General features: G+C 40.5%; 1 protein-coding gene across 1 annotated transcript in view; it reads right to left on the reverse strand.

Annotated features, from left to right (window-relative positions):
• EIF2B3 (eukaryotic translation initiation factor 2B subunit gamma) overlaps window positions 1-21,323 on the reverse strand; it is a 98,908-nt gene that overhangs the window by 22,652 nt on the left and 54,933 nt on the right. The window contains exons 6-9 of the mRNA XM_064428702.1: window positions 7,519-7,649; window positions 6,660-6,853; window positions 2,622-2,699; window positions 1,759-1,907 (exon numbers count right to left, since the gene is read on the reverse strand). Coding sequence (XP_064284772.1) covers window positions 1,759-1,907; window positions 2,622-2,699; window positions 6,660-6,853; window positions 7,519-7,649 — 552 coding nt within the window. The remainder of the gene's footprint in view (window positions 1-1,758; window positions 1,908-2,621; window positions 2,700-6,659; window positions 6,854-7,518; window positions 7,650-21,323) is intronic.

Genomic DNA, 21,323 nt, shown 5'->3' on the forward strand with positions numbered 1-21,323 from the left:
TTTCAACAAAACTCAGCAGCTAGAGTATTTCTGTTTCTCACTACCTGTGCATGCATGACTTCATGCCCCTCTAATCTTAAGACTTACCATGATGCAACAAGAAATAATTTATCAGCTCAGTATCTGTGCAGATCTACATAATATTAATTACAGTATGCTTTGCAATAAAGATCCAGGGTCTGTAGTCTTAATTCTGGCTGGAGAGGAATAATTACAAATTTGACTCCAGTGCATCAGAGGGCAGTAACGACAGAGCAGCTAAAGGGGGTAAAGCCCCTGGGACTGTGAGGTTTTTCCCTCTTTGGTGGCTATATTGTTTTCACCAAGAGTGACTGGGGATCGCATTGTTTTCTCGAATTCACAAAAATGTCACCCCAAAAGTCAGTTTTTCTCTCTTAAAAATAACCTATCACCATTACGATGCTTGTGGAGTTTTGTGAAATGCTTAACATAACAGCTCTGGGATCGATTTAGGATTTAGAGCACTACTAAATGCCAATGCAGACAAACACAAGATGATTTGGGACTCTTCATAAAAATAGTGCTATTTATACACTTAGCTGCCTCTGCGATTTAATGGTAGAGTTGCTGACCTCATATGCAATACCATACCATTATGATTGTGGCATCAATTCATTAATCAAAATGACAGAGGGTCTCATGATCAAATGAGAGAGGTTCCTCTACTTTTTATGACAGTAGTGCTTGTGATACAGCCATACTGGATCCATCTGTGATTGAACTGGAAACCAGCTATTTTCTATACTCAATGGAATTCTGATTTATGATGTGCTTGAAATTACAGTGGATTTCTATTAAAGACAAACACTTTGTGGTAAGGTACCATACTTACCTGTAATTTAGTTATGTAACAGTAGTATCCTCCATAGACCCCACATCCTTTGGGGTTTTATGTTTTTCAGATATGCAACTTTCAGAGCCAACTTGGCATTTTTTAAGAGTTTGGCCTTTTTCCTGAGGCCCTAAGCAAACCTCAAGCCATGAAGGAGCAGAGAATTTATACAGGTCTGCACAGACTCAATCAGCAGTTTCCTTTCCACTGACATCCACAGGAAGCCAGCATGTATGGAAAGATGGGGGCATGCAGACATCAACAATTACAGACAGGCCACTTTTCCCACATTTGGAAATGTATAGCTCAAGGCTAACTATTTAGTCAGTGTCTTTAGTGCATGAGAAACCTCTACTGGCTGGCAGATTTTCTCTTTGAAAAGTTTATTAATTTATTCTATTACTCAGCATAGGCAATGGTAAAGTAAAGGCTGCAGGATGAGAAAAAAAGGGCCAAAGAAAATGACATTTTAGGTGAAGCTGTGATGTTCAAATGTGAGAAGAATATTTCTAGCTGGCAAGCATACCACTTTAAAATATGCTTTGTACCTCAAATATTTTAGGGATACTCACTGATCCAGCCACTAAAATAACACTTGGAAGAATGACACACAAGCTCATACAGACTCATACACCCACCTAACTTACACATTCTGAAGATGAGAGGGTCTACTGTAAAAAGAAGACATTTATGTTCCAAGATTCTTGTTAGTTCATTTCACTTGTGCACTTCTGGACTGCTTATAGAGACTTATTTATAACTTAGTCTTTGGAAACACACCCCCAGTATCATCTCTTCTGGCTGAGGATTCTTTACAGGACAAAAATTACTGACTCAGGATCTATCTAGGAAAAGAAACTGCAAATTTAGGGAACTAAGGTAAAAAAAGGGAACTAAGGACCTACCCTTCCTCAATTGTAACAGAATTCATGATGATACAGTTTGTTATCTTAACTTTGTCTTTTATGGTACACATGCTGCCGATGATGGAGTGTTTGATGGATGTCTTCTCTCCAATTTGTGTGGATGACCCAATGATACTGTCTGATCCAACCTAGGGAAGAAAAGAACTGAAACTAGCAGAAGTACATGGAGCTCTTTGATATATGTTCTCCATACACCTCTCCCAAAACACGTCTCAAGCACTCATCAATAAAGTTTACTCTGCTCTACCCCGAGGGATCCTTGGCAGAGGAAAGACCTGAAAATTTAGGGCCCACCCCATAGGCAGACAGACAGTCTTCCCAAGGTCTGTTAGCTTGGTAAAACTCCTAAAAAAATCCAGTGGATCTGGCTCTGTAGGCTTCATGCAGAAAGGTAAGCACAGTAGGCACGTTCCTGCTGGTACTCACTGGTTTCACTCAGGTTTGCCCTGTGAGACCTGTTAAAGGGAGCCTTGAAGCTGGCATTCAACCAAAACACGTTAGCAAGAAGCAAAGCTAAAATACTGATCCTTTCTGGGTTTGGTGTCCTTAGGGAGGCAAACTGCTCAGCTACCAGGAACTGTCATTAGGGAACAAGAGGCTGCAGTGTCTGACTTGGGAGTAAGATAGACGTTTTACCAAACATTTTAAAAGAGGGAGACTGAAAGGCTGGAATCCATGGGTGAGCCTACAGAAGATTCTGGGCTGCATCACCTATGTTCCACCATTCCACTCTTCAAAACTTGGCTTCACTTCCAACAATGGACTGAATTTTAGCAAGCAGTTCTTCAAACAAATGATTACACACTACTGAAAGAACAGAGATGGGAAAAAGCAACACTTACCATGCCTCTATCAGTGATCTGTGCAGACCCATGAACCAATGACTCTTCCAGACCCAGATTAAGCAATAATTTGGGAACCTACATGAAAAAAAAACCACATCACAAATTAACATGGTAGTCCTGTACCCACAAGTTACATAAACAACTCAAAGATGGCTTTGGTTTCCATTGCACAAGTGTATTTGCCATACACATTTTAACTTATGGGAAAAGGTAGGTCACTGCATTTCAAATGTCCACCAGCTATGTGTCATTTATCATCTCTCACTTTTGTAAAGGAGACAGGTACACTGCTACCACAGTGCACTACATGTCTCCTTTCAACTCAGCTTCCCTGTCTGTGGAGAAGCAGTGGATCAGCAGCAGCGAGCAGGCTGCCTCCAGCTGAGCACAGTAACATCCTGTATGTTGCCACAATGTCCAGCATATGCCACTCCTAATGCAGCTCAGCCTCTTTTACACTGTCTAGTAAAGCAAGGGAGGGAAGCAAGTAATAACAAATATAAACCAGAAAACTGGCATAAAAAGATAACTGTGTACAGCCCACTCCATAAGACAGTATTTTGAGGCATGGGCAACAAAATTGTATTTCAGATGTTAAAGTAGAAAGAAACTACAGTTGATCAAGTGGCTATTCCAGATGATGGAAAGCTGCACATAAAAGGCTCTCAACAGGGAGAAGGCAGGTGTTAGATAAGCAGACAGAGCAGCAGTGGTAATAAAGAGAGACACAGCCTATGATGTAGCCAAGAATAAATCCATGGAGAGCAATTCTGAACTGGCTCCTGAAAGGAAGAGGAGCTAGCATTGTAGGAGGACGGGATATCACTCCATCATTCCTCCTTTTGTGGGTGAAAGAGCAGCCTGAGGCATTCTGCATCTCCTGGCGTCAGGCTGAAGCCAAGGTCCCACAGCACAGAAGTGATGACAGCAGGGACAGGGATGTCAGGGGAGGTGGGAGCCCTGCAGCAATGCACAGACAGTGCTACACAGTTACTGCCAGGGGTGATGCTCTGTATGATGCCTCTTGGTAGGACAGAGATGGCAGTCAAGGAACACAGGAGACAGGGATGTGTGAGGGCTAAGAGGTCTGTGTCACAGCAAATTGCATGGCTGAATGAGAGGCAGCATGTGCTGGGGTTGGTGTGGAGCTCTGCACATGCTGCTTGGCCAGCCAGGATGTGGGCACTCACTGTCCATCTGGGAGGTCATCTGGAGTCTCAGCACAGTGATGGTGCAACTGAATTTGCCTCAAGGGAGGAAGGAGCACTTACTAAGTCTTCCTTTTTTTTTACCCAAGCACCTATTTTTACAAAACTCTTAGAAAACCTTATCTCCAAGATCTCTATTGCTCTGTTAAATTTGGCTGAATGTTGTCAGCAATTTCCATAGCTGCTATTAAGGAACTGCTACACAGTACAATTGTGTAAAATGATTTCCTTAGAAAGCTGGGATAACAAGAGCTCATGGCTAAGGAGTGAACCTCAAAAAGCAAATCCCACAGATCTGAAGAAGATGGGATCAGAAGAGCTCACATTTCTGAGCTATCATTTCAATTTTCTTGTTGGCCCCAGTAGACATTTTCACATCTGTAGCTCTTTATATCCTGAAGTTGGCCCTTCCCACTAGACTTGGATTTTGTTTATTTTTTAAAAAGCAAGAGTAGATTAGATCCCTCAGTCCAAGGTGCAGGCACTACAGAAAACCACCAGGTTACCAGAACACCACAAACTAGGCAAATCCACCTGGATGATGCTGGCTGGGTGAAGAGATGTCCTGACATGTCACCTGACACAAAGATCCAGGACAGGAACACACACTAAAGCATACCTACAGCAGAGGTTGGAAAGATTCCTGCTATCCAGTATTGATCTACAGGAAGGGGAAAAAAAAGAAGAAAGGCTCTTGACCTCCTCAGTGGAAAGGTGGTGGGGTGAAATAAATAAAGGATTTTACTGGCCAGAGCAAAGGCCTTATTAGAATCAGTCAGTGGTAGTGCAGCCTGAGGGGTAACCCACGAAAGCTACAAGCTCAAGCATTTTGCTCTGAAAAGAAAGGTTACACTGGGGGCAGGAGTCAGAGGGAGTGCCTGGGTCAAGGGAAGGTTTAAGATGTGTTTGGATTTAATTCATCTTACAAAGAAACTATTTCCTGCTATTGAAGATAACTCCCTCCTGAACCCACCTGCCCACACACAGGCTGCAGGCATCCAGAAACCCAGCTGGAAGTGAAATGATGTGAGCAGTGTTTCCTCACCAGAAGGGCAATGGGTTAGGATGCCATTCCTTCCCACAGCTACTGGACTGGACTGCTACTGCTACGTGAGTCTGTCCTTTGGGACCTCAAAGTTATAGGTCCCGACTTTGCAGCAAGGGGATCAGAATCTGGTCTGTGAAGGCCAAGATAAGAGCAAACTAAACACCCAAAATCTTCCTTAGAGACCAACAAAACAGGTATCCCTGCCCCCCGTCATCAAATTAAATGTGCATCTTTTATGAGGATTAGCAAGAGAAACAAAATGTAGTGGCACTGAAAAAAGGAACTACTTTCTCACAACTCCTCATTAAGCTCCATTTTATGTTTTACCTCTACATAGTTTCCTTAGAAATTTTACCATCCTGGAAAAGTTCAAAATTCAAAGAAAATCCTTTCCAACGTTGAAGGCCCCAATGTGACTTCAAAACACTAATTCTTTGTACCACCCAGGAGCAAACATACTTCCTGAACTAACCAAAATGTAGAATATTTAGGTTAAAAAAAACCCAACCAAAAACAAAAAACCAGCACAAAAAATCCCACATGGAGTCTGACTGGCTTAACTCAATAACTTTTTACTGAAGTGGCTGCTGCCAAATGTACACGCACACTTCCCTTAGCAAGTGGTATTCTCCCTTAACCCTTTGGGCACACTTGTTCCTGCTCTTTTTGGGGAAGTTTTCTCTGACAGCAGTGCTGCCTCTCTTCCTCACCTCCCTGAGCACAAAGCAAATCACTTTATTTCTGTGCTCCTCTTACAAACATCAGGGAGAAAGAGCTCCAGTGTGTAAACTCATGCTGCCATTCTGCAATTCTGATTTGCATTAATTAATCCATTAATGTTGTCAAAAAGAAAGCAACTCAGTCTGAGAGTAAATGCAAGGCAGTGACCACCTCCAGAATTCCCAATACAACTTTATCACCTTTTCAGCCCCACTTCCAGAAATCCTGAGTCTTTCCTTACTGCACTCCTTACTGGTCTTTCAAAACTAGAGGAAATTGTCCATTCCTGACAGCAGTGAAATTCATCACTAGCAGAGCAAAGTACAGAGAACTTGTACACTGCATCAGCCATTGTAGTAAAAAGAACTCCAAAACCCTGCCCCACAAAGATATTAAGAGCTTTTTATCATCAGCTTGTTAGGTAGTACAGGATTTCCCTAATTCTCATCTGTCATTTTTTTCTTTTATGAATTCTCAATAGTGTGAAAGTGAAAGCTGCAACAGATGCTGCCTCAGATCAAGAGTTCACCTCTGTGTGTACCTGGAGTATCACAGTAGGAAAACCTGTTCTTAAAAGAATTCTTTTATAATGGAAATCATTAGGCAATTTAAATGAAAGGGTAGTTTGCATCTCTCTTCAAACTGTTAATAATCTTTGTTATTATCACAAACAAACATCTGCTAGGAAGAGTCCAGTCAGAACTGATCTTGCTTTTAGGACATGGAGAACATTGATTAAATGAGCTATCAAAGCTACTTCCATTCTTATTTTTCATACTTTGTGGCTCTTTGGATGTAGGTCTTGCTCCTCCCAAAAAACCAGAAGAGTGTGTATGGTGAGGGTTTTCTCAGCTAAATCAAATCTAGAGTAAATCAGCGACAGAACTGTTTCCTGGCCTCACGACCCTATCCAGCAAGTAGGGTGATGTGCCTGGATAACGTGGCTCTGGTTCAATTCCCACTTACTCCTCAGCTGTATCACAGGGAGTCACTCTGCAGGGTGAAACACCCTGTAAGCTACTGCTGTATTCCCAGGTGGAACCTCTGCATTCTCCTCACCTGTCTGTTGGCTTCAATGTACAGCCCAAGAGTGTTCACTCGGTAGCACAGCCCCTCCTTCATGATATGGACGTAGCAGCGCACTTTTCCTTCGTGGAGAGTTTCATTCATATCTCCTCTGTGATCATTCCAACAAGAGTTATCTGGTGCAGGTTTCAGCAAGCTATTATCTTCCTTTATGAAACTATAAATGTCTGGAGAACACACACATGCATGAAGTTAGACGGGGTTTAATGAAATACTTTCTGAAGAGGAACACCATTAAAATACTGTTGGTGAAGGGAAATCTTCACCTCACCTCATCTCCATGGCTAGATACTCAGCAATCATTAACAGATTTTATCACATGTAGTGAGTAAGTGCTTATTTTTATTCTGCAGGTGTGAATTAAAGAATCAGAAGAGATGCAATGTTTTGCCCAAGGTCACACAAGGAGACAGCAGAAATGCTAAAAATAAATTCCAGAATCTGACTTCCTGTCCAGTTCTCAGTGCAGGGTGGTTAAGGCTTAGGCTGTTGTCCTACCCAATTTTAGGAACTCCCTCCTAAAATGACATTTTCAACAATGAATCTAACTTTTTTCCAGAAAAAAAACCCCAAAACTAGAGCCCCTAGCTGATTTGCTAATTGTTTACACCAAAATAAGGGAGGACAAAAAAATATATATAGTACACAATATTGTTTGAAAAATAAATCTACTAGAATATTTGCTAGGGGAAAAAAGCTTCCTCTGCTGAGGAAAAAAAGCTGAATCTCTAAAATAGTGTTTCAGGCTACTTCTGTACTCTACTCCATAACACAGCTGTAGCATATAGGCTTTAAAACTTCCATAAACCCAAATCTTTGACATTGTACTGACCTAGGGATGCTTGCTCTTTTTTCTTTTGGTCCTCTTCTTTGTTGTCTAGTCCTTGCTGCAATGATGCAGGAGAAGAAAACTGTTTCCTAACCAGATGTGGAATCAGTTCACTCCGGAGAGATGTGATTGTCCTGGAGAAAGAGACACATGAAGTCTGTGAATGCTAAAACTTATGTCTTCATTTTCCTTGTGTAACACCATCAGAAATTTTGCACACTTCATGAGGATGAATCAAAATCGCAAGACATTAAGACAATGTCCACTAGTCACCTGCTTCTTTAATGCATTAAAATATAAAGAAATATTCAAAATGAGGAAAAAGCTTCATTTTCAGAACTATGCCCCCTCTATTTTAACAGACGTGACTATAATTTGTTATTATCCTATAATTCATACTTGTGTGCAGATGGAATGCAGAAAGTACCAACATTGTAATGACAAAAACTGAAGTCACTTTATGTGCCTTAAAAAATGGCATCAATTGACTGAAAAAGAGAGAATAAAGCACCCACAGAGGGAAAACCAAAGCAGCTCCTTTTCTTTGTGATAAAAATATGGAAATGCTCAAGGATATATGAAATATCAGATCGTTAAATTAAAATTTTTATGACGCATGCATTAATGATATTCCTGCTCAAATGACAGATCCAGAACATTTTAAAGATTCATTCCTTTAACAAGAGAAATTAGGACATTTCCGTTTAGATCCCAACACTTTCATCTTCTTTAGATGTTCCAACATAAAATGTGTAAGTGAACAGAAAGCTTCCCAACACGTTTCAGCTGGCAATACACCCATCTTCCCCTTGTACAGATTTCAACTGTTATTGTATCCATTCTGATACTGCAATACCAGGAGGGGTTTTATCCCAAACCACCTATGCTTTAAACAAGGGTCCCAATCACTAGATTATCTCTACTCTTGCATTAATTTATACATTGCAATGACTCAAAAAAAAAACAACCTCTCCCAAAAGACAAATATCAATGTAGAAAGTCTATTGTACAATGGGATTATAACCCTACAAATTTAATTTTGATTATGAGAAGAAAATTTTATTTTTCAATAAAGTATTTGGGGAAAAAACACAAATCAACAGTTTTTACAGTTGGAGTGCAGTCTTAAAATAGCTTTATTGCTGTTGTTTCATTATTTTAACAATCTCCATTTAGTTACTGAATTGTGGATTATTTAAAGTAGTACTTGGGAAAATCATGCGGAAAATGAACTCAAACTTGGCATGTGTAAGAGGAAGTGCTAAACTTCAGAGGAAGGACTGGAGAACTAACACAGTGAGTTTGGCTACAGGAACTCAACAAATAACCCACAAAGAAAGAGGAGTTGTTTAGAATGGAAGACAGCAAAACTAGGAACTAACAGATTAAATTAAGAAAGGCAAGTACTAGAATGAGTACAGTGAAAATTATTTTGGTTGGCAAGATCTCTAGCAAAGGGGGATCTTACACAGTTAAAACTTTAAGACCAGCTCAAAGCCCACCCAGGCCCCTGTTCAGGTCAATGATAGTGAAGCAGACCTAAGGACCAAAACAGTCTTTCCTGTCTCCAGCTTTGAAGGGAAGATTCAGCTGTGATTGCCAGTTCAGCCCTATGAACAAATACAGAGTGTTTCTTTTTCTTGACAAATTTTTTCTTCAGCCCTCAGTGCAGGTTGTGTCACATCTTCTGTCCCGCAGCCCAACACTGAAATTTTGCTTTTATGTTTTATTACAGACAAGAAAAAACTCTAGTCTTTAGTCTCTCCTCCTGCTCGAAAATAAGATTATAATCACCTTCAGATAGCTGTATTTCAGGAACTAACGAAGTGAAACACTTCATTCCTTAATCACCGAATTTCTGCCTGCTAACCACTTACAGGCGCGCTCGGCGCGGCCGCGCCGGCCCTGCGCTCCCACACACGTGGGGCTGTGCAGATGGGCAGTTTACTAGCTCACAATGTTTGCCTGCAGCTGTGCCATTCAGCAATGATTTCCTGCTTGGGTTTTATACTGCATCCAAAACCGACAATCCTCTGTTTCCCTCAGAGGCTGGCTATGGCATTTATAAGATATATTACCTATAAAATACCCAAGTATTTGGCAGTCTTAAATAGTCTGATGCAGAGGACAACACAACACGGTAGGAAATGAAAGCAGTGGAAAGGGGAAAAGACAAAGTTTTTGCAGTTTTGCCTGGTTTTTGATGGTTTAATCTTTCTTGGCCAAACTCCTGAAGCTTTCCTGCAATTCTCTGAAGTGCTAGCCACATTCCTTTGCCAAAGGTGGAGCAAATCTCTGGGTCATCCATAAGATGTGGCTCAGAAACACATCCTTCTTACTGGAAAAGGAAAACCAGGCAGGTTTGCCTCTGCTTGCTGTTGAAGCAATTTATATGCAACATTAAAGGAATTTGCCTTTGGAAAGCAGTAAAAATACACAGTAAGGCCCTCTGTGAGAAAGATTTGGGTATTTTTTGCAACAGATCTTGCAAATTAAGATATACAAAGTGATAGCATGAGACTATTATCTGACTGTAAACAGTGGGAGAAACCAAACATCTAGCTGGAACTAGGAAAGGAACTGAAATCAAAGGAAATGCAGAGGGACTGAAGACCCTTCATCAAAAAGGACAAAAATTAGCAGGAGTTTGGAAGAACCAACTGGCCTGTAACCTAGTGACAGAAGAAGATAAACCATAAAGGTTTCTGGTCTAGTGTATTTAAAATTCTTACAATCAAATCCCAAACTTCACATGCCTATATTAAGAAGACTGTATAAGTAAATAAGACTGTATAAGCTGGAGAAAGCACCTTTTTTGTTCTCTTCAGGTTTTAAAACTTGGAGCCTCCTGGTTTCTAAAGCTCCTTGTTTTTGTTAGCACCAAGAGTGAAAATGAAATATGCACTGAGATCCACAGAAGTAAAAATCTGCTACAACCAGGAGAAAGAAAGTTAAAGGGTGAGTGGAAGGAGAGGAGGGCACACAGAATTTTGGCAGAAATCCAATTCTAAGCCAATGTGGAGTAAGCATGCTCTTGACACCTCAGAGCAAACTCCAGACGGTAGAGAGCATAAACATGAACCTGCCTTTGAGAAACATTTGCCAAAATAAATATGTTTTCATAAAATCCAGCCCAAATGACAGGCCCTTTTTCATGACTTTTCATTCCCTAAATTTTGATTTTTGGAGTTCTATCTGTCTGTTTTCACGTCAACAGAAAGTAGCAGGTTTTCAAGGAAACCACCAAAGATGGAGAGTGCAGATAGATGCTTTTTGTAAATGAAGAGAGGGGGACACACTAATCCCTGAAACACCTTATGTGGCTCCAGTGTCCTGAGAACAAGAGTTGGCAGCAGTTTTGAAAGGGTTGATACTGATCACATTTCAAGCATGCAAAAAGAAATACCATCCCTGGCATGGACTCTGCCATTCATGCAGCAGGTCACAGCTACAGGGGATGTTGGCAAGAGATGGTGCATAAATGGGGGAAACAAGGACAACTGGCCAGCTGAAATTCATAGTGCAAGTGCAGGAAAAAAAGTGGGAATTCAAGTGAAGATGAAATATTTAAATATCAAAAGAACCTCCTGGAAAATTCAATATTACATGTACTTAAGAGTTTAGAGCACACGTCAGTTACTTGCAATCAGATATGTGGATTGCAGACTCAGACTCAGGCAATAAAAACTTAGAATATTCAAGGTTGATTTTATTTAAAACCTAAAACATTAAGGGGCAAAAATGGCTACTTGGTCAGACAACTGTTATTTTACCAAGTACTGTTATTACCAGCAAGACATAATTACACCTTTAGAATCCCTTTATCCCTGGTCCCTGTGCACTCTCTGCACTCCCAGTGTTTCTGGGATTTTTACATCTCAGTAAAGGCACAGATAAGGTTCATGCTAAATTAAAAAGTTTTACTTGTGAAAGAACGTTGGGTGAAAACACCCTAGGTCAATAAGCTTTATATTTAAACACAGCTATGCACAATGTTTCAGAGACTTTTAACCATAAATAAACTTAAAACAGTCTACAACATGGCAGAATTAAGTTTGTATCTATGGATGTTATATTATATTACATTACATTATGACCCACAGAGGGCCAACTTTTACTTGTTGCTGAAATGCAATTGCCTCTGGGATGAAGCTTATTGAAACTTCAGCAAGAAATGAAGAACAATGTAGCCAACTGAAACACAAGAAGAGTTTTGGGGGAAAAAACCTAATACTGTCCCCTTCAAAAAAACCAACAAAAAAAAAGATTTCACAATTATGCTTTAATGGGCTATGATTTGTGCTCTTAGATATATGTATTGCTGGAGATTCATAAGACATGGAAAATAATGGTTCTGACCAATGATGATAAAGAAAGGAATCTTATAAAATATTTTACAAATGTCTATTTGAATCTAAATTTAGGTGACATTGCACAAGTCTAGGTAATAGTAGGTGCTGTTTGGCTTGATCCACAGCAGGAAGAAGAGCATCCACAGCTTCTGCTTCCTGCAGCTCATTCTCACCAGCTTCAGACACCCTGAACACAACTGTCAGTTCCATTTACCGGCTGTCATTCATTTCAATTTTCCATGTTTAATGTTAAACACCATAAAATAGTATTAATGAGTATTAGCATTCTAATATCCTCCCTGTTTTATTAATCTGTGATGAAGCATGAAATCTACTGCTGCTGTCAGCATCCACCTGTGAAATCTGCTGTTACCCTCCATGGGTAGCTGCAGGGGGCTTCCCTTGCTATCACTGTCAGCACAATCAGCTACATCTACAGGTGCAGATAGTGTTTGTGATTCCCCACTACAAACAAGCAGATCATTAGCCCTTTCATACCTATTTGTATCCTTTTTTTTTAAAAAAACAGGCAAATGTTAGCTCTTGTACAGCTATGCAAGCTGCGTTGGGTTCTGATCTTAGCTCCATGGCCTTCAACAGAGGTTCTTCAGATCACATCAAAAGAACATGAGGCTGTATTTCAGACTGGTGCTCATAATTAATGTTAGAAATGTATACATAAATACAACTAAACAAATCCTAAGGCAACTTACAGTTTTGGCCAGAAAGGAGTTGCATGTTTATACAGAACAATGAAGATGTAAGAAAAAGGGAGGGAAGAAAAAAATAAAAGAGAGTGTGTTGGAAGAAAAAGAAAAGTTAATTCTGAACCCTGTAGGTACATAGTTCATGGTTCTCATCGTTTAAAGGATAAAGCCAAATAACATTTAAAAATTCCATGTAAGCTGGGAGCTCTCTTGTTGAATCTCAACGTTATTTTCTCCTGATCCTTTGATGGAGATTAAAAATTTCCATGTGAATACAAAGAAAGAAACAACAGTTACTCTGAGATTTTTTCCCTGAGCATTTAATGCTCCAAACTAGAGCAGCCAGCCACCATTCCCATCTCCTCCCCCCTCCTTCTTGAAAAAAAAAGTCAACTCACTTTGAAGAAAAGACAAAACAGACAAAACAGGGTCAGGGCAAGGGGGATTAGGGAAATGATATTTATATCATGGACCAAATTAAAATGTCAATGCAAGAGGCAGGCAAACAGCCCATGCCACATATATACACCAGGCATGTTTCCTCAAGGAAACAGGAAAGAGATTTGAAAAGAGTTAATGCAGTCCTGAGTTAATAGCACCTGCCTCAGACTCAACACCACTTAAAATACAGTGTTTGGGTCCATTTCCCACAACGTGGTTTTAACAAGCACAATGGAAAAAGGAATTATAGGACTTTTCCCCTTCTTCTCACTGATTCATTACTAAAAATGCTGGAATTTCTGAGACATGCTAAGAATGTGGAGAAAGCAGAGAAAGACTACATACAAAAGGAAAAAAAAATCAAGTGATAAATCTCTAGGGTGTGCCACATCTCTGCAGAAGGCTAATTCTGCCCTTACATCTTGCAATAATCCTTTTGCCTTTGTTTGATGTAACCAAGATCAATTATAATAAAGGAAAACTCCAAAGTAACCAGGCAAGCCAATAAATTACCAGGCAATTAATTGTGCCTAATTCAATAACCTGCAGCACTCGTCACAGCATTAAACATCTGTTATATCTTGCTATGTTCTCTTTCTCCAGTTCTATTCTCAAAATTTGGACCACAAAAAGAGTAAATACATTTCTCACACCCTGCCAGAATTTCATATTAATTGTCAGTGACTCTTATTTTTGAAGTTAAAAGCCTAGGGAGAAGACAAGGAAACTTCGAGAAATGTTCTACTAAAAGGTAATTCCACATGACTGCATTTGTGCTTCATTTGTCTTTCCATACTATTTTCTAACTAAAACCTTCAAGCCTGACAGCAACATACTCCCAAAGCTCACAAGAACGTGCATGACTCATTCAAAAGCCATTACACAGCAAGCCAGTAAAACTGCACAGCTTTGCAGGCTCAGGTTTATGAATGACTTCCCAAAACTGCAGAATCACCACCAAAACCCCACATTCCGGATGATGGAGGGAAAGCAGAAGACACACAAGTGACAGTCACAGACACCATAACACGGAGAGGAACCAGATCAAAGTATGAAAGGGATGGTATGGATGCAAACCACATAAAAGCTGTTCTCAAGTTCCACCAAGTCTGGATGTAGTTAAAGGAGCAGGGATCTAACTTCCACTTCTGCCAAAAAGCCCTTTGGGAAACAAGGCAGCTTTCTGAAAAATTGACCACAGAAATTAAAACTCCTCAATTACATACTCAAATCCTTTGAAAGCGTGTGCACACTCAGCTCAGGTCATCTAAGTAACCTTAACTCTGCCCACTTGCCAAACAGCCAGCAACACCCCACAGCTCCCAACTAACACAGCTTTTGCACAGGAATGCCAGCAAGTTTAGACATTTTTAGAACTTCTCTCTGACCAAAAGTCTCTGAGGCCGTCGGAGGCCACCCAGGGTGTTTGGCAGGTTGTACACACTGCTGAGGAATGGATCTCATTCATTCCCAGACAGCATCCCATTCTTCTAAAACAAGCGCACCTGCAACAAATGTGATTCCTTGCCAGAACTCATCTTTCCCGTTTCTCTCCCACCTCCGCCTTTGCAGCCATCTGTGTCTGAGTTACCAACTTTTTTCTAAGTGCCTTTGAAATTAGGCCCCTTTTCTGAAAAAGAAACAGGCATTCTGACAATTTGCCTAAACAAACACACATATACGATGAATTTGATAAGGCTGACATGTATCCATAGACCGATGAGTTATGTAAACTTTAGGTGCATAATTATGTATTTAGATAAATAGATTGAAACACTTCAGACTTGTATAAAACATGTAAGTGCCAGAAAATACAGACACGGTTGTAGCTTCACATGGGCAACCTCTTCCACCCCACTCCACTGGTATTGCATTACAGGCACTGGAGATGCCCACATGACTTTGCTCTTTCTCCATGCAGCTACTGTGTTTGGTGATCTGCAATCAAACTGACCTATCCTCAGTCTGACTGATTTCTCTCAGCAGTCTGGGAAATAAACTGGAAGCTCTGATGCGTAATTCAATCCTGCTTGCACCTATACAAGTACCATTTCTATGCCCTTCTCCCAGCAATCACTCTACCTTAGCTCCTATCCTCTACACTCATTGCTAATCCTTGCTCCACCCCTCCCTGTAGGACAACTCTTCTGTTCTTTTTACCATGGTGTTTGCAAGATGATCTGTCTGTGATAAGACTAAACTTTTTTTTGTTTTCGCTTTATCCTTTCTTGAAGAATTTTGAAAGCTTTTTGGCCAATAAATCCCATCTCCTCTTTTTTCACAAGACAGCTTTTATGCATAATGTTCTTTCCAGGTGGTATTAATCCACAAAAGTTTGGTATAAAATGCTGTGGGAGCTATAGTTCATCTCTGCATCTTTGATTTAGGGGAAATATCACTCCTCTTTATTCAGCTCTTGGACTTCTTCAAAACCAGTAGCTTAACTAGACAGCATTCAGCACTTCTCATAGACTATTTAAAATGTTATACTCCTTTTTTTTTTTTTTCACTTTAAGTAAAGAAATTCACAGTTGCTCCTCTTTGAGTCAAGATTGTTCTAAGATCACGCTCTAGGCTCCTTATCACATTCAAAATGGAACACAGAGTACCATTACAGATTGAATGATGGTTCACTAACTTCAGGAAGACACTTCTTAGCTACTCTATTCATGTACTGGTAGCATTTACTGTCCCATCTACAGGCAGGAAGTTAGAAGTCGCCCACAACAGTAATTCAATGCAATAATAAAGTCAGCAGCAGTGTTACAGACATATTTATGATTATTCATGTTTAATTTGCCTTGCTAAGGCACAATGAAATTTAACATTGAACTAACACGTAGAATATAAAAAAAAAAAAGATAAGAAAAAGCAAAATACTAGGAAGACAACAATTGTTTTCTCTCTTTACCCAAAATTCAACCTGTCAGTAAAAGGGGAATCAAGATTTCAGAAGGATGTATCAGTGACTGAGGTGTTGTGGAAGAACAGAGATTTAGAAGCAAAACAAAGAGGGGCAGAAAAGAAAACATTATCTTGAAAATAGTACATTCAGATCATCTGAATGAAGAATACAAGGGAATTATGTTTTTCACTGCAAGAGACATACATATGGTATCATAGTATACAGACTGTATCCTCACAGGGAGATGCCCAGCAAGGCAAGATAATAACTTTACCCAAAGTATTAACTTACATGCAAGTAGTGCTGGGTACAGAAATTGTACTGCATTGATAAAGGAATGTTTAGGGTGATTCTGCTCAAGTTGCAATGATTTAAGAAGAAAAAAATCAGTGAGAAAAAAGCATACAAAGATGGGTAAACTAATTACTTCTTGGCTCTGAAATCACATCTCGTGTGAAGACAAAAGTCAGCTTGAGTGAAGGTTACCCAAGGAAACTGAAACTGCATCAAACAGTGAAAAAACAGTTAACCATTTTTAATGTTTATTATCAGATCAGAAGCAGCCCAGCTGAGGCCACCAAGAGGGCCAAGAGCACATGACACGGGAGGAGAAGCTGGGGGGCTGGGTTTGTTCAGCCTGGAGAAGAGAGGGCTGCGGGGGAATCTGATTGTGATTTTCCACTACCACAAGTGAAGTGATACAGAAGACAGAGTCTTCCAAGAGGTGCACAGTGAGAGAGCAAGAGGCAACAGAAGCAAGCTGCAACAAGGGAAATTCCAGTTGGGACATAAAGAAAATAACTTTTCAGTGAGTGGTACAGTCCTGGGACAAGGCCCAGTTTCCATCCTTAGAGATTTTCAAAACTCAACTGCAAAAAAAACCCTGAGCAACACAAGAGTTAGACTTGAGCAGGAGGCTGGACTAGATCCTGCTAGACATTCCTCCCCAATCTAAATATTTCTATGATTCTATAATTGAATTACATCTTTCACGCCCTTCCTATATTTGTTTACAGAATCCAAAGGGTCATAATATGATGCTGTAAGTCACAGTAAGAGAAGAAATTTGACACATTTTAACATTTACCTTAGAAAAAATTTGCATTAGGAGCAGCTTGGGTGCAAGAATACATCTTGGTGCTGTCACCAAGCATGCTTTGGTATGTCAGGCAGGTGGCCACTATAAAGTGTTATGGTCCCACAAAAAGGTTTGCAGTTATTGATGAAGTTGATTAGCTCCAATGGAGCATATCCAAAGATATGTCTACTCCCAGGTAGTCTGCCAACAGGAAAAGGAATTGTATTTCTTACAGAAGGCATTTGCTGAAAATCATAATGTGTTTAAATCTAGTTTGGATCATTAGGGCTTTTCCCCCTGAGGTTTTAGGAGTAAGCTTGATCGGTACCATGGAAAGATGATAGCAGTAATGATACCCTGGAGGATGAGGACATCAACAAATTTTAAATGCTGGCATTTCTAGTAAGGAGCAGGGAAAGCTCCAACAGCTGGATATGTTTGACAAGGAAAGGAAATGGGGAAGATGAATTGCCATTTCACATTGTAATAGATTAAATGCACTAAGGAGGAGCCTGGGTTGGGTTGATTGTGGGTTGTTTTTCCCCCTTTTTCTCTTCCTTGTTTGAAAAGCTACAATCTATTTGCCCTGACTTCACACAGTATACTTCCTGCAGGAGCTATTTGTTTATTTATCCGTTTTAATCACAAGGAAAGTATTCATTATAAAATCTCTCCTTACAGCAAAGAGAAACCTTCCAGCCACACGGCTGACACATGTTAACTTGCAGGTATTCACAGAGCAGGTTCTGTTTTAAGCCATCTTTCAGGCAGCCACACAAAGACCACCAAAGCTGGGTGTTCAGCTCTGCCAGACCTCCCCCAGCCAGCAGCCCTTGCCAGGAAACACAGCACCTTAATATAAACCTGCAGGGGCCTTTGTGTACAGCATAGCACACAGCCATGCAAGCAGGAGCTCCAGAGACAGTCACTCACACCTCCAGCTTCCAAAGATCCCACACTGCCCTGCCCCTTTATCAACGGAGAGGGGTGGCTCTGCTGCAGCTCTTTTCACGGCCACAGATCTCCCAACACAGCACTGAGACAGCAAACCTTCCTCTCCCCCCTTGGTGCTGGCCCAGCAGAGGCTCTCTGGACACAGCAGAGGGGAGCTGAGCAGAGAAATGCGCTCTGGGATTGCAGCTGAAACAGTTTGGAAAGGCAGAGCACTATGACCTCACACAATTTGCTCTTATTTATTTCAGCAGTTAAAAAAAAAATACCAACCCAAACCCCAGTGTTTAACTTTGTAAACAAATCATACTGACTTTGGCTATAAAGTTTACTGCAAATTTGCTCAGTTCAGAAAAGAGTTTCTCTACTGGCAAATTCTGGCAGGCATCTCTCCAGCACTGGAAGAACTGCAGAAAGCTGATTTGTTTTCTTAGCTTCAGCTCAGACTCTCCCGGGGTGCACCCTGAGAGGAGGGCTCCCCAGGGAAAGTGGATTTCCCTGGTGGCAGGCGAGATGTTAGCACTCAGCATTCCCAGGATAAGGCACTGTGAATGGCTAACTCAGACCTTTTGACACGAGCACAGTGCTGCTGTTTGTCATTGCTGCCTTTCCAGTACCACAATCGATCCTTCTGGCCATAGGAAGGGTGGCTTTTTCTACATCTAAAACTTCAGAAGGACTAGATTCTGGACCAAATGGTGACTTGCAAAACACATTACTAAACACAGTAAAATTCCATGGTTTTAGGAGGAAGAGGGGTGGGGGAAAAAGGGGAAAGGACACCATAAAAAAATGTGAAATGTCCTACTATATAAGAGGAATGTGTGCTGTCAACTTTGTTTTACATATGCCTGCACAGCCTTTAGAAATTAAGTCTGATGATCTTATGTCACAAAGTGCATGTGACACTCAGGTGGAGAACAGAGAACCCAGAACATCTGAGCATACACACAGTGGCAACTGCCTCCACCAAATCCAAAATGACCAACCTTCAGAGGTGGTGCAACGAGGGTGCCTGAAGAAAAATTGCCCAGAATTTCCTATTTTAAGTCTCTGTTTTCATCTGTTTGTAAACTTTGCCAAAGTGTAACTGTTTTGGCTGAAATTACCCATGCCAGGTGTTTCCCTCAAGCTGATTATTTTTTGGATAGCGTCACCAAAAATGTCTCAGCTATTTCCAAGAACAAAATTATGGAAAAACCCCTTTGTTTTGATCATGTTAAAAATATTTAATCTGCTGTGCTGAAAAGCTCTTGCACTTCCATGCTTAAGAATTTGGCACAGCACAGGGTTGTCTTTTCGTCTGGGCATTACATTTGTAAACAGGAAAAGTGCCCATACTACATCAGGCTAAGTCTGAAAAAACACTGTTTGCACATGCTTGGAAGAGACCTGTTTGGTTTGGGTTTTTTTACTTCTAAAAGGTAGAAGTACTTCTAGCTTGGGTATGCTCCATTCTCTCTTTTCTGCAAGGCAATTGAAGTATTTGTGCACTGTTCCACGGAGTATGCTCTGGGCCAAGGTTATAAATGCTGAGATGGATATTCTTTGAGGTTTAGAGCATCCCATCTCCTTCTGGTGGCTGACATGAAAGGTGATAAATCTATGCTGGTAACAGCTACTCCATTAGCAAGAGTCACAGCAAGAGTCATGATTAATTCTAGAAGTGTCACATACATAAATACATATACACACACTTAAAGAATATCATGGTACTAGTTTGGGCACTCAAATTAAGAAAAGCTAGCAGCATGTTGCTTATACCTCAATTAAGACCTTGCGTTATTATGATTATTATGCTACAACCCTTAAAAACACACCTACTTTTCCTCTCTCGCCAATCTCAACCTCTTCTTCACCAAATGCAAAGATGGACTATGCCCTGGGGATGGATCACCTTTGTGTAATGAGGCAGAAGAATGCCTCATTTGTTAGAACATGTGTGTTAAATGTACAAGGCAGAGGGCTGCAAGAGGAGAAAAGAACTGCTAAGATGTAAGACAAATGAATGATGCCTGAAGAACTGATTTACTTTTTTTTTTTTTTGTAGTTCCCTTCTGTCAGAGGATTTTATGGATAGTGCTGAATGCAGAACATAAATCTAATTTCTGCAGGTTGCCACTGATTATCATCCTGCAACAGCTATCATCAATGGAAAAGACTTTTTCAACATTACGAGCTCCCTGTATAACATTAATAATTGAAAAATGGCATACTTAAGACAAAGTTGCTTCAAACCTCAACTCTTGTGTACCCTGGTTTCCCACTTTCAGAAAGGGAAAACCACTGCTTCACTAACAGACATGCTGGAAAGAGTTAATGGGCATTATAGAATCAGTGATGAGCACCAAGAGGAGCATATTTACTTTTACCTTTTCAAAACAAAGTATTTGACTTATCTACAGAACATGGTTTAAACAGGGATTAAGGCTGGAGGCCTCCACCTGAACTACAGAAGTTATGTACAACACTGAGCAGTGTCTCCTTCAGTAAACATCTCAGGCAATAAATGAAGCAATGGTCACAGATGGGGAAAAAAACCCCAAACAAGGTACAAAGTCATGTAACTGAGGCTGTACCATAATATGTGGGAAAAAACAAAAGCAAAAAGTTGCAAAGAGAGCCTCAGCTGTGGCACTATTATTGGCAAGTGCTACAATTAACAAAGCTAGTATTTTTAAATGTGGCTTTTTGTATGCTCAACCTGTAACTAAGGTTTGATTAATATATTCCTGATAATCTCTGCACTCATGAAATCCGAGAAAAATTATTTTGGAGACATTATTGATTAGGACCACATACTGCTTTGTTTTAGGCAGCCTTGATCTGGCTTTGGACTTTGTGGTCTACCTCAATGAGGGGTGAAAACAGCAGTCCCCATATGCCTACAGGTTACAGCTGCGAGCATGGTAAAATTCTAACAAATATAACAAATGCTGCCATCTGTACCTGCACAACTGACTTTGGGCACAATGCCATTCATGTGTACATGTGTTATAAATGCTTATTAGCTATGTTCTTAAGCATATTCACAGGATATGTAGAGACGTATCTTCAAGACTTAAATTTCCAAAGCAAGTTTGAATTTTCCATGTTAAAACTTCACAAGGAAAGGGGCTGCTTTACACCTATCTCCCCTCTGCCCTCCTCTCAATTATGTATCATACTTCCCCAGGCCAAAGCTTTAGAAATTTTCAAGAAAAGCAGAACACAAGCTACCCTGCAACCTCCCTTTGATCACATTTCTCCTGGTAGCAGCTTTGCTGGGATTGTTAGCAAGCCAACTGTCAGCACACAGCAAAGAAATACCAGCCCATGTCTGTGAGGCACGCGGGGCTCACACGGCACGGCCCGCGTCCTGCCCTCTGCTACAC

This window comes from Passer domesticus, chromosome 7 (genome assembly GCF_036417665.1).
Source record: "Passer domesticus isolate bPasDom1 chromosome 7, bPasDom1.hap1, whole genome shotgun sequence".
Lineage (NCBI taxonomy): Eukaryota > Metazoa > Chordata > Aves > Passeriformes > Passeridae > Passer > Passer domesticus.